The sequence below is a fragment of the Esox lucius genome, chromosome 12 (assembly GCF_011004845.1).
Source record: "Esox lucius isolate fEsoLuc1 chromosome 12, fEsoLuc1.pri, whole genome shotgun sequence".
NCBI classification, from domain to species: Eukaryota; Metazoa; Chordata; class Actinopteri; order Esociformes; family Esocidae; genus Esox; species Esox lucius.
Window position 1 is genome coordinate 18,335,991 of NC_047580.1, and position 13,726 is coordinate 18,349,716.

At 41.8% G+C, this 13,726-nt stretch overlaps 1 protein-coding gene across 10 annotated transcripts in view; it reads left to right on the forward strand.

Moving 5' to 3' along the window:
• ndrg3b (ndrg family member 3b) overlaps window positions 1-13,726 on the forward strand; it is a 40,759-nt gene that overhangs the window by 14,993 nt on the left and 12,040 nt on the right. For 5 of the 10 annotated variants that reach the window (XM_020051798.3, XM_020051796.3, XM_020051797.3 and 2 more), the window contains 2 exons: window positions 12,947-13,052; window positions 13,291-13,411. In XM_020051798.3, the coding sequence (XP_019907357.1) occupies window positions 12,947-13,052; window positions 13,291-13,411 (227 nt within the window). Of the gene's footprint in view, window positions 1-5,434; window positions 5,780-12,946; window positions 13,053-13,290; window positions 13,412-13,726 lie in introns of those variants that run through there. The other 5 variants (XM_010891832.5, XM_020051793.3, XM_010891838.5 and 2 more) reach the window with 3 other exon arrangements.

Genomic DNA, 13,726 nt, shown 5'->3' on the forward strand with positions numbered 1-13,726 from the left:
TTTACAACAGCAGTTGTCACAAAGTGCTTTTACAAAAACACCCGGTCTTAAACCCCAAGGAGCAAACAACAGTAGTGTTGGATTTCCCTCCCGCCCTGTTACTCAGTTGAGTCTCCTATGAACCATGGTGTAGGATGGTGGATAAAATGAAGTGCAGTGAATTGTTTCCAGTGTGTGTGTGGAGAGCAGCTTAGCAGTAAGAGTGTCTAACCGGTAACTGAAGAGTTGCTTAAGTGAATCCCTGAACCGGCAGGGGGTATTTAAAAACGGATCTTCTGTCCCTGAGCATGATCCCTGAGTCAACCCTAATTGCTTCTGTAAATTGCTCTGGATTAGACGTGTGTAGGGTTTGCCAAATTAATAAGGCATGACTGTGTTCTGGGTGAGAGGGTTTACTATTAGGCATAACTGTGTTCTGGATGACAGGGTTTACTATTAGGCATAACTGTGTTCTGGATGAGAGGGTCTGCTAAATTATGTAACAATGTTATGTTGTCTATTTCAAATTTGTGTGGCGGACATTTTGGTTGAATCGGCAGATTTTCTCATTTCTGGTTATGATAACAGAGACCGTGTCACCATGTTGACATTTCCAAAGTTGTCTCAGTACATGCTACATTGTCAGGATGCCAATCCCCTTAATTCTATTACTCACAAATTGAAAAAGGATGTTGTTTTTCCTGTCCCGGGATTAAGTGAAAAGGGGTTCTGTCAGTGGACTTGAATGCACTGGTGACAGGCTTCCAGAAGAGGGCATCATAAGCCCATGAGTCAGACATCACGCAGCTTAGCTAGAGAATTGCAAAACCATCCGTTAATGTAATGAGCCTTTGTTCAGAAGTGGACCCAACATTTTTGCTGCTTTTAACAAAGTTTGAGAAGCAAATGAAAAGTGTTTTTGTTTGTAATGGTGTCCAAGACTTTGCATGTGTATCAGTTGTTTGGGTGTGGTTGAAACTTTTCAGTGGTTTTCCGGGATGTGACTGCTTTGATTGCTTGCCAGGCCCACCTGCTTTACTGCTGCAGGAACTGAGTACACAAGTGGTTTTGACTGGCACAGTATACACTCAATAAACCAGCCTTTAATGTCATGTCCGCTCAGCTTTTCTCCAACAGCCCAGTCGTGGATATTTCCCCTAGTGCCTGTCGGCCCTGTGTTATGGCTAGGGCAAGGTCCTCACTGCTGCCGACTAATGTTCGGCTCTGCCCTCTGAGAGTTCATTTAAATGTGTTCGTATTGGAGCCAAAGGTTCAGGTGTTTACATCCCAATGCTGGGATCAGTGGCCAAGGAGTATTAATGAAAGACCGGTCAGAGTAAACAAAGACATTGGCCCTTTTCTGCATAGTAATTATTTGTATTTAGCACCCTCTGGGTCTACTGCCCTGAACTGCACGTCTTTAAATAGAGGTTTTTCCATGCAGGTGAAAAGTTACATTTTTCTTTTAAAAAGGTTGGCACAACACAACCTCAATAAGTTGGCAGTTGTTACCTGAGCACAATAGCTGTTTTAGAAGCTGTACCCATCCACAATGCTGCAAACACCTGCTTTCAGCCTCTACCGAACCCACTATCTGCACAGACAGGGACCCAGTAAAGAAGGACCTGGAGGGCTCCGGGAACCCTTGTTTGCAGGGATCCCCTCGCCCCCTCACAGTAAATGCACGATGAGGCAGGTGTTTCCTGTCAGGAGGTATGCTCCGAGACAGTCGTTCTTCAAAGAGCCGTCGATCAAAGATTCACTTCTGTACCTCCGCTTTAGAAGCTGTCAAAATGTCAGTGGTATGTGTCTGCTCATTGTCTGGTCTACTGGTCTACCCACCTGTACACTGCTCAGGGTTGTCTCCTCTCAAACTTCCAGGTCATGTAGCTGGTACATACCAAGCCGTTACCTGTGTTTAAGGACATATGATAATTATTTAGCTAACATTAAGACAAATTTAGCCTAGCACGGTTACTCAGAATTTTACCTGGACACCAGTTATGTTATCCAAAATGTATTGAATATTCCAGGACTCCCACTTTATCTTAATTAACTGTAAAAATAATTTTGTTTTATTTTGTTATGTCCACTTTGGGATTTTGGTCTTGCCTCAGCGCCACTACTTCCAGTAGTCTCAGAAAAGCCGACGATTGCAGTCCACCAAAACACATTGCGAGCTCAACCCGGCAGTATTTCCGCAGGACCTACACATACTCCTTACTGACATCCTGACCATACCATCCTGTCTGTTTCGAGCCAATATGCACTGCCCTCTGTGGTATACCCAGCCAGTGTAGGTACTCTTGGCCACAAAGATGCAGCTGCCCTGCAACGCTGTGACTTGGTCTGGGTTAATATAATTCTAACCCCAAGAACAGGATTTTATTTGATTCTCAGCAGATGACCTTTTGGCAGTTGTGAGTGGCCAAGGCAGCAGCAAAACCACTGACCCAGTTCGGAATATGGTTTTGGGCTGTATTCCCTGACCAGAATCAGCCCTAATCCTATCCTCCAAATCCATTGGGTACTAGTGCTAGCAGAGCCATTTCCACCATAGGGCTGGGTTATTTCATCATGTGTTTTATCGTCTCTAGGCTACCCAGTAAATCAGGAACATTCCCAGAACCTAATCTAGTGTTTTATATAACATTAGTATGGTTACATTCAACACAATTTAGAACTTTTTGTTTTTCAATTTAATAAAACATAGTGGATATAAAACTTCTACACACCGCTGTGAAAATGCCAGGTTTTTGTGATATAAAAGAATGAGACAAAGATAAATCACATCAGAACTTTTTTCACTTTTTGTGACCTATAATGTGAACAATTCAATTGGAAAAACAACTGAAATCTTCAAGGGGGGAAAATGAAAATGAAAAACCTTACAATAACCTGGTTGCACAAGTGTGCACTCTCTTAACTGGGAATGGGGTTGTGTTCAGAATTAACCAATCACATTCAAACTCATGTTAAATAAGTAATTACACACCTGCCATCATTTAAAGTGTCTGATTAATCACAAAGTTCAGCTGTTCTAGTAGGATTCTCCTGATATTTTCTTAGTTGCATCTCAGAGCAAAAGCCATGGTCTGCAGAGCGCTTCCAAAGCATAAGAGGGATCTCATTGTTGAAAGATATTAGTCAGGAGAAGGGTACAAAAGAATTTCCAATGCATTAGATATACCATAGAACACAGTGAAGATAGTCATCAAGTGGAGAAAATATGACACAACAGACATTACCCAGAACTGGACGTCCCTCCAAAATTGATGAAAAGACGAGAAGAAAACAGGTAAGGGAGGATTCCAAGAGGCCTACAGCAACATTAAAGGAAATGCAGGAATTTCTGGCAAGTACTGGCTGTGTGCTACATGTGACAACAATCTCCCATATTCTTCATATGAATGGGGTAGGGTGGCAAGACAGAAGCCTTTGTTTATGAAAAAAAAACATCCAAGCACAGCTGAACAAAAACAAGCATCAAGTCCCCCAAAAGCACATTGGAAAGTGATGAAACGAAAGTTTAACTTTTTGGCCATAATTCCAAATGATTGGTGCAAAAACAACACTGCACATCACCCAAAGAACACCATACCCATAGTGAAGCATGGTGATGGCAGCATCATGCTTTGGGACTGTTTTTCTTCAGCTGGAATCGGGGCCTTAGTCAGAGTGGAGGGAATTATGAACAGTTCCAAATACCAGGCAATTTTGGCACAAAACCTTCAGGCGTCTGTTAGAAAGCTGAAGATGAAGTTCACCTTTCAGCAAGACAATGACCCAAACAACACATCCAAATCCACAAAAGCATGGCTTCACCAGAAGATGATTAACGATTTGGAATGGCCCAGCCAGAGCCCAGACCTCAATCAAATTGAACATCTATGGGGTGTTCTGAAGAGGGCTGTGCACAAGAGATGTCTTTGCAATCTGACAAATGTGCAGCGCTTTTCCAAAGAAGAGTGGGCGAATATTGTCACATCAAGATGTGCCATGCTAATAGACTCCTACCCAAAAAGAAGTGAGTGCTGTAATAAAATCAAAAGGTTCTTCAACAAAATATTAGTTTAAGGATGTGGGCAACCAGGTTAAAGATTTCAGTTTATTTTTCAATTGAATTGTTCATGTTATAGGTCATATTAAAGGTGGAAAATGTTCTGACATGATTTATCTTTGTCTCATTCTTTTACATCACAAGAACCTGGCATTTTAACAGGGGTGTGTAGACTTTATATCCACTGAATATCTTCAGAAAATGTTTTAACTTAGGCTAATGTTGTACAAAATATCCATCACAGATTTTTTTTTTGAATTTTGTGATTCAGTTTCACAGAACCAATTTTGGTTTGCTGGAAAAATTGTAAATCGTGGGAGAAGATGGTGAAAAGATATCATCATCACCCAGTGCCTGTGGCTAAATTACAGCTTATTCGTGTAAATTGGTTCTAAAATAGACTGCAATTACAATGCGTAATGACCTGACTAGAGACTGCAGAGCCAGTTCCTCAATTTTAATGAATGCCTTATGTTGTACACTCCACTGTTGCAACACTGTGTTGCAGCTTTCCCTGAAACACACCCACATGTAACACATGCCTTAAATGAACAACAGGCCTTAACACTGCCTGCCCTACTGGCTGGCTGGACTATGCTGGACAGAAACTTGGTGGACGTGGCAGAACAGGGAGAGGGTTCAGAGACTTGGCAGACCGGGCCTGGCTGAGAAAGCCATATTGTCGTCTTAACATCCCAAATCTGCAGGTAATCCCCCCCATTCATGGTAAACTAATCCACCCTCAGTCTCTGTTTGGGGTCAGCAAGCTGCAGGCATGGGAGGCAGAGCAGACAGATTGTTCCCCATGAACGGACTGAGGATTAAAACCAGCCCAGGCTCCTCAGAGGGGAGCCAGCCCTGAACATTGCCCCGCCTGCCTTCAAAAACAAATGGGTAGTGTGCACACTGCAGAATTGATGACAAACTCATTCCTGTTCTTAAGTACCAAACTGAAATTTGATTTAACAGCCATGTAAAGTTATTAAACCAGTGGCATCTATTTTCACCCATATAATACTTCTTTGGAACAGGAAAGTTTTGAAAGATGGACTTTTTGCCAAACAAGCTGTAGGCTGAAATCCAAACTACACTGCATCAATACATGTCCACCAGAGACAGGGGTCCTGACTGCTTGACCACCCCAGGCTACAACCTAATGGTTTAGACCGGTGTTCTGGGTCAGCCAATGTGCATGTAGTTTATTAAAGAGTTCTCCCTCTGACAAGCTGAGGTGATGTGAATTAGCCTCCCCCCTCCTACCAGCTCACCTGACCTTTTAAATCCATTTACAGAAGGCTACTGAGCGTCCAGACGGCCATGAGAGCTTTGTGCTTATCCAGCGAGAAACACACCTCCTCCTCTTTTTCTCCACACCTCCTCCACGTCTCTCTCCCTCGCATTCACACGCGTCTCTCTTCTCACTCCCTAGCTAGCTCCCTCCCTCCCTCTTTTACTCTCCCTCCTTTTTTTTTTCTCCTCTCCCTCTCACACATTCTCTGTTGGTGGGACCAGCAGCGTACATCCAAACATTTGCAGTCGCTCCTTGTGGGCTCTCCGTTCTGTCGCTACCCCCTCCTGTCTGCAGCCACCGCTCCGCTTCCAGCATCTCCACCACTGCCCCTCTGCGTACAGCACAGGGACAGACATCATTGCTTTACTCTGCTTTGTCTGGCTGACAAAATGACAGCCGTTCTGGACCTCAGCCAGATTACCATTGCCTGTTCGTCCATTGGTGTGGTGGTGAGTGGAACTCGTCTGTTAGCATGTATGGGTTGGTGTTAAGGTTGACACCCGAGTCACTCCGTTGCGGTCTGTCTGTTGATCGTAGACTGACTATTGAAGCGTTAAGGAAGCCAGAAGCAAGCTGTCAGGGGTGTGTGTGTTCTCACTGGCATGTGAAGGTGTGTTAGGTGCTGAGGAGATGTGGGCGAGCGTACGACTGAGGGAGAGAACAACCTGCTGCACATATTCATGCTGGTTAGTGTTTATGATGTGAATGACAAATGTTCATATTTATGTTAATAGTCATAGATCCAGGCTTGCAGAAAGAGATTTAATTGAGTCACTTTGTTTGGCTAGTTATTTCCTCGTGGTCATGCCTGTTCAGCCGGAGCATGTTGAGTGTGGTCAGTGTATCATGACAGGAAGGTAGAGGGGTTTGATATTCGCAAGGCCTGGAGTCTTCTGAATGGCCACAGTGCTTCCATGTGGAACTCATGGCAAAGGTGGAAATTGACTACTACACAGCAAGGGGACCATGTTCCTGCCAAAATGGTCTACCCCAGTCAGTACAGTGGATGGTGGTTTGGGGTTCTGCACTGGAGGACAGGGGAAAGCCCCACAATCCACTGGCTCGGGCTAGGGGTATTGGTTTGAGGTATGACGGGAGGTCAGGCCGGAATCAGTGGAGGCTGGTGCTCCAGTCCAAAAAAATTAACGCATGCAACTCCTACCAAACAATGATCTCTCTTACTCTCGCAACAGCCTCCTGGGGGAAGTAGCCTAATACTGGAACAGAGCCCAGTTTTGAATGTTTATCAGAAACCCTGAGCTCCGGTCCTGCTGAGCCACTATTGCACCTCTCATTTATTACAAAATGAAATTGCAAAACATCACCAGCGATATGATTTATAATAGGTTTTCTTTCCACAATATGGATCTGGGTTCTAGGTTGTTGTCGTGGTAACCAGTAGTGTTCAGCTTCTGTTTTAACTCTGAAGTGGCTTCTGTTTTTGGCTCTGGTTGTTTTTCTGGGGGGGTGGGGGGGTTTAACCAATGAATATAAATCCATTAAGTATGGGTATTATTTCTTCCCCTAAACTCAACTTGATGGTCGCCCTATCCCTGAGGAAAAGTCTCCAAGCCTACATTGTCTTCTAATTGACATGGTTAGGACTCAGCAGAAGCCGATCTCTGTGTCACCTGACCTTGCTACGGTTTCCAACCTCTGGCTCCCTGTTCTTCAGTCTTAACTGGACAGATATCAGTACAGCGCCCTCAACCTTGGGCCAGGAGCACACAGACAACTGGCTGAACGGCCTCGCCGTCTGTTTACGGAGTTAGAGGGACTGCTACGACTTTGTTTTGGTTAGTTTTTGGCCATGGCCATAATGAGCCCAGAATCTATTCCAGGTCTTTGTGCTATAAGGATAAAAAGCTGTGTTTTCTTTTCTTTCTCTCTTGCATTTCATCTGATGGATAAAGGCCTGTGTGGTTTAGGCTAGTTGTTGCCCTGAAACCCCTCTGATCAGTGACTGTTCATGTTCATTATGTAGGTCTACCAGTTGTCTATATGATGGACCAGGCTGTGTGCCGTGAAGTCACCCTGACACCAAGCCTCCATCTGAATCAACCTTTCACCGAAGAAAAGCCTTTCAACCGTCTCTTCTATTTTTACTCCTCTGCACCTACATACTGCCGAGGTTTGAGTCTTCCAGGTGTCAGCTGGAGGAGTGAAAATGGCAATCATTTCCAACCATTTCAGTCTGGGGGGGGTTTGGGGACATTCATGTCAGTTTTCTTTGAATCTTCATTAATTTCTGCATTTCTGAAGCTTTTTACAGCCGTTCTGGTGTATCCAATTCTAAAGCCCCTTCCCCCAGTTGCCACTTCACCTTCAAAAAGCCGTCTGTGGTTTTCAGCTCTATTGTTGGACAGTCCTATATGCATCAACAGTCCTTTATTTGTGTCTCTGCTGTTGTATTACAGTATTTAATCCTAAAATGGCCCACACATAATTTTTGCTACCAAACAATACATCCCTCACACCCAAGTTTACTGAAATCAACTGTTTGTCTTACTTAATATTCCCTACTAGAATATGCATAATGTTTTAACAATATGCATTTTCTTCACTTGCCTTCCAGTGTTAAAGTTACCTGGTGTTGAAAAGACTGTGTGCCTTAAATTACTTTAATGGGGATTAAGAGGTAGGCCTGGAGGGGTTGGCCCAACATATTTCCATCCTTACATAATTAGATTAGCCAGACATCAGCACGCTGTATATCTATGAGTAGTAGACTACTTTTTCAGGTCTTCAATTAATAAAAAATATTTTAATTATATGACTTTTTTTCCTCATCTAAAAATAGGACATAAGGCATACTTTCAGTGCTTATTAACTACTATAATCAAATAAATCTATAATCAAATCTAAATGTATTTTATAAAGCCTTTTTAAAATCAAGTTGTCACAAAATGCTTGTACACACAATCAGCCTAAATCCCTGAAGAACAAGCAAAAACAAAAAAAACCTGATCCACAATGGCTAGGTTAACTCCCTAGTAGGGTCAGAACTTACTAGGGAGAACAACCTGAAGCCCAGCTGTAAATAAAGCTACGCTATGGGTCCCAATGTCTATAGTTTTGTCTGTGTTTAGCTGGGCGCAATGCTTAAAATGTGTTCATAGTAGTTATTTACAAATGTTCCTGTCGCTGAACTAGATTAAGTAATAACATAAACTCTCTAAAGCCCATTATCCCACAGTCCTTTTGAGTCTTGACCTGATTTATCAACTGCTGAAATGAGCTCACAAAATCTTACATTTAACAAGCTATGTGGACCTCTAGCCAGAAGAAAGCCTTTACTCTCATTAAGACCATGTTCAGTGCTTGGAGTTTACTAAACACCATTAGGACTTGGATTGGAACCAGGTTCTGTGGTCAGATGTCTGGATGGGAGAAGAGTCTTTCTACTGGGAAGATTTCCAAATAGCTTGTTGGCATGGAGGTTGCATCTAATTGTGCTTTTGAAAAAGACAATGACTCCAGATTCAAGCAAATTCTACAATTCTCTGTTATCCAAAGAAATATGTTTTTCTTTTCAAACTATCATCCTCACTTGGGTCCTCTTTCAGGAACATCTTTAGTAACATTATTTATTAATGAGCAAGTAGTAGAAATTGGTAGCTACTTGTTTTATTGCTGTTGCCTCGTTTGAGGGTCAACAGCCTTTTGTCTCATTTGTTTCTCATGTTGATGGGTGACTTAGGGAATTTGGCACCTCTTTTATATCCAAGTAAAATAGGAAGTCAAGAATGACCATTTACGAGTCCCTTATGACTCCCGATTTTTCAGAAAATGTATATAAATGGGAAGATACTTGTCAGATTTGGTTCATGAGAATTCTTAGGGGTGCCAATAATGAAGCATGTTTTTCAGGAGAATATTTACAGTTTTACCACTTTTTATACTTTTCTCTGATATTTTGATTATGATCAAGGTTGTATACAACAATGACCTGTAGCCTTTTGTCCTAATCTTTAGCTAGGGCTAGGGATGTCACAATTCCAGAATTCTAGGCTTCGATTAGATACCAAATACATTTTATGATTCTTGATACCTATTTTGATGCCATGCCAAAGTTTAATACCTCAGTCTGTTTCTTTTAAAATAACAATTACCAATGCATATTAAGTTTACCTAACAAGGTATTTTAGTAATTTAGCAGACGCAGTTATCCAGAGTGACTTACATAAGTGTAATTTGTGATATTTTGTCTCTTACCTGTTCATTTATGTGTAACTGAGTGTTGTCTTACCTGGTTAAATAAAGGTGAAGTAACATTGTATGGACACATGCAGGGTGGTTCCCCAGTCACATCTGATGTCAGCTGAGGTCAGCACTTTTAGTTATTGACCCAAAACAGCAAGGCATCTGCAGGTCCTTAAAAAGTATTTAATTTATCAAAATAAATGTCCTTAAGGTCTTAAATTGTCCTATTTCGTCATTTTAAAAGTCTAAATAAAAATATATTTATGAAGTTATGTTAGCACTGTGAATTGGTGATGCAAAAAATGTGTGGTTTGTGAACGCATTATAGCTCTTGGTGGTTTACAGAGAGGAAGCACAATTTGTCTGGTTGTTAGATGTCAGCGAGACGTGACGGTTGGCTGCTTTTCTCCCAACAAACTCGGAAAGTCTGAGAAACCCCACTAGCCCCGAGTTCGTAATCCAAGATGGCAGCAACTTATGCCATTTAGCAGACTAGCGTTATAAATTACATAGGAAAATGGTGTTTATAGTTATGTAACAATATTATGAGGTGTACTCGCCTGTCCAGGTTACAGGTGAGGTTACGGTTATGGAATGACCGATTTAAGAAGTGGTCAAAAAATGTATTACACAATGAAATACTATGGACATCATTCCCAGTTACGAGATCAAGCTTCAGATTTGTTTTATATGGCAGCGCCACAGAAATACGTTGCCTGCTAGCATAGTGCTCATTATAACATTCGTTTTTATTTTCCCCATGAGTGAGATTATTTCTTTTTTGGTTCGGTTTCATGTTAAATAAAAAAAATGTGTATTGGACGTGCACCGTTATTGCGTGAGTGACTGACTACCCCTTGTAAAATGGCATAGGGCTTATAAACAAATTCCGCGTTTGGATTTTTCAGGATAGACAAACTTTGCTGGCTACAACCTTCCGTAGCTACGTTATAGTACGCTTAAAATAAAACTGTTTACAGTTATATATATATACGGTGTATTTTCGAAGTATGCATCCGTGCATGCTTTTTGGGGTAATGACCTATAGATCACAACCCCTTATGCAGAAAAACAGGAGGGGTTTCAACGATTCTCTTGTGTTTTCACTTGACGAAATAGTTGTCTTCACCTGGATTGACCGTTCATGTATCAATGTCGTTTGCGAATGAAAGAAAAACAAACGTTGTTGTTACATGAAATTAAATATCTTTGGCAGTGTAAAGTTCATCTTCAGTCTCACTACCAATTTGTGTTAACTTAGCAGCTTATCACAATTTAAAACAAATATGACAGTAAAACAAACAAACCTTTGTGGTGTCGCAGAATTACGTAAGGAACACAATAGTGGACTAAGTTCTCTAGTCAAGAATTTACGAACAAATGTGATTCTAAGCAGGCTATGACATACCCAGTTGACAATATTTCTAACAGACTTGTCGATGAGGCAGTAAAGAAGAAAATGTTTTAGTTTCAAACTCTGCGTTCTTTTAAATTATATTCTCTTCATCTTCTAAGTCGGCAATGGCAACCTTGGCGGATTTCTTTTCCCCATTTTTATATTTAGCCATCCATCCTGGAGCTCTAAACTCTTATTTTACACTAATACAGAATCATAGCAACTATACAATTTTATGATATTATGGATTTATTTGTAAATTAGAACAGTATAATTGGAATATAATCTGGTCCTGTGCAGGATCAGGACTAGAACCTCTCTTTGTTTTTAGTTAAGGCTAATTATTTGAAAAGTTGTTAGTCAAATGGATGGATTGTTGTTGGTGGGTTGGTGTAATGATCCTTGGGAGGCAGGTATGGATTTAAGCACAGAGCGCTATATTTATTAAAGGCATTGGTACAAGTAGGCAAATCCAAGAGAATAGTCAGGGCGGAAACTGGCAGGAGTCGAACAAGAGGGCTACACTACAAGAGGAGTAAACAAGGGATGTAGATTGAGATCAGGCAACAGGTCGATAACAGGAAATCTGATGGGCAAAAGCACGGGCAAGGAACAGGCTAAAGGTGTAGTCAGTGAGGATGGACCAAAACAACTCGAGATTGTTGCCGTGTTCGAGGGAGTAACGTTTGCCAGATTGGTGGAGTGTGAGTTGGCAAGGTTTGTTGCAGATGGATAGATGAGTGGATTGTTTGATCAGTCTCATACCTCATTTGGTTCGTTGATCATCAGCGATGTCCCTAATGCAGCAAGAAATCTCATTCTGTAGTTCAGCCAGCCTCAGACACCAGTCCTGGAGTTCCTTGTATTCAGGTGTGTTGTGCCTTCTAGTGCTCTGGTCCTTTTTATATTCAGTTACGTCACCTTGAGTCTGGCTTACGGTGGCAGAAGAGTAGATCTAGATGTCAGGCTGGTTCTCCTCATCAGGTGTTTTTGCCTCAACAGAGATGACCGTTCCAAGGGAGTTTTTTTTTTAATTTTGCCTTCAAAATTAAGAGGTCTGCGATGTCTAAGGTGTATTGTGTAATATTTCAAAGGAAGAACTACATGGGGTAAAATATAAATTCAACAAATTACTATTTAAATAATAGATTATATAAGGTAAGTAATATTATAAGGTTGAACACATTTGAGAAATGGTTAGAGTAGTTGGTTAGTAAGTAAGTTAAGTAAGTTAATGTAGAGAATCTTTAAAAAAAAAAAAAAAAAGAAGAGATTTCTAATGTTAATGTTGTTAATTTGCTATTGCTCATTAGCTTTGGAGAGGGTTTGTTATACATCTGGAAGGTGATTCATGTTCAGTTTTAAAGAATGTTTAACTGAGCCAGGGGAGTACTTAGGTTAATAGGAAATTATGTTAAGTATTCAAATAGTCAAATAATGTGAAGTTGACAGGGAAGAGATTCTGGTGTAAAGGGATGACCTTTCTGTAGTACATTAAAAACATGTATGTAGTATCACATTGAAAAAGAACGCTTTGTGAGAATTTGAGGTTTGGAGTTTCAAGAGGCTGGCTGCAGTATGATGCTGAGGATGTGGTGACGAGTTGTTCTGTGTGTGGCCAGTATGCTAAAGATAAAAGCAGAAACAACTAATTAGTCATCGGAAATAAAACGTTTGTATTCAACAGAATACCTTATTATCTGAATGAAATATACTGAAATGAATGTATACGTGACACGAAAGGCAACTTATTATTTTGGCTGGTAATTTTTTTTTTTTCTAGTAGTCCCCTTGGCAGGTGAACCAAAGGGTTTGTTTTGGACACTGATGACATGCATGTCCTTAGAAAGGAAAAAAAGAGCCTTTCTGTCTACCGCAGGCATATGACCTCACTGTCCTCCATGTATGAATGAATAATGAAGTGGTTCCCTCTTTAAATCTGCAGCTCTAGAGTGTTATGCCTGGCTGGCTCCTTTAAGCTGTCCAGACCCTGACCCTGCTGTCCTGTGTTTTCCAGGAGCATGACATCGAGACCCCTCATGGCGTTCTGCATGTGACTATGAGAGGAACCCCCAAGGGCAGTCGACCTGTCATCCTTACCTACCATGACATTGGGCTCAACCGTGAGTACACCCAGACACACTGTTCCGTCTGCTGTCATCATCATAGCTCTGAAGTCATCCCATGTCCCCTCCGAGCCAGTGATGTAGGGAGCGGATGGGCGGAGCTGAAGGCAGGGTTGATGGTGCAGATTAGCTGAGGGGATTTGTCAGATTCCTGGCCTCCTCCAGTGGGGAGCAACACTAACTGTCCCCCGACGTGGTGTCTCTGAACAGTGCTGTGTCTGTCGTCCACTTGCAGATAAGTCCTGCTTCAACACCCTGTTCAACTTCGAGGACATGCAGGAGATCACGTCCCACTTTGCTGTGGTCCATGTGGACGCCCCTGGACAGCAGGAGGGTGCTCCCCCGTTCCCCGCCGGGTATGAAACCAGTCCAGTCATTATCCTCGCTGGCATCTTAACAGTCATAGAACGTAGGTCTGTAATAGAGACTGGCATCAGAATATCAGGTCTTCGTACTGCCCTCCTTGTTACTCTCCTTTATGCTCCAACTACACAGGTTTGGAAATGTAGCACCTTACAAGCAAAGAACATACAGTCAGTGCCTCAGTAGGAAACTACTTCTTGGCAGATTGGTTTGAATGACATGCCTTGTCAACTGAATGGAAAGGGGTCCGATTGAAAGCATTAAACTCATTAGTCAACCGTCATTATACTATTTTTTCCACACGATTT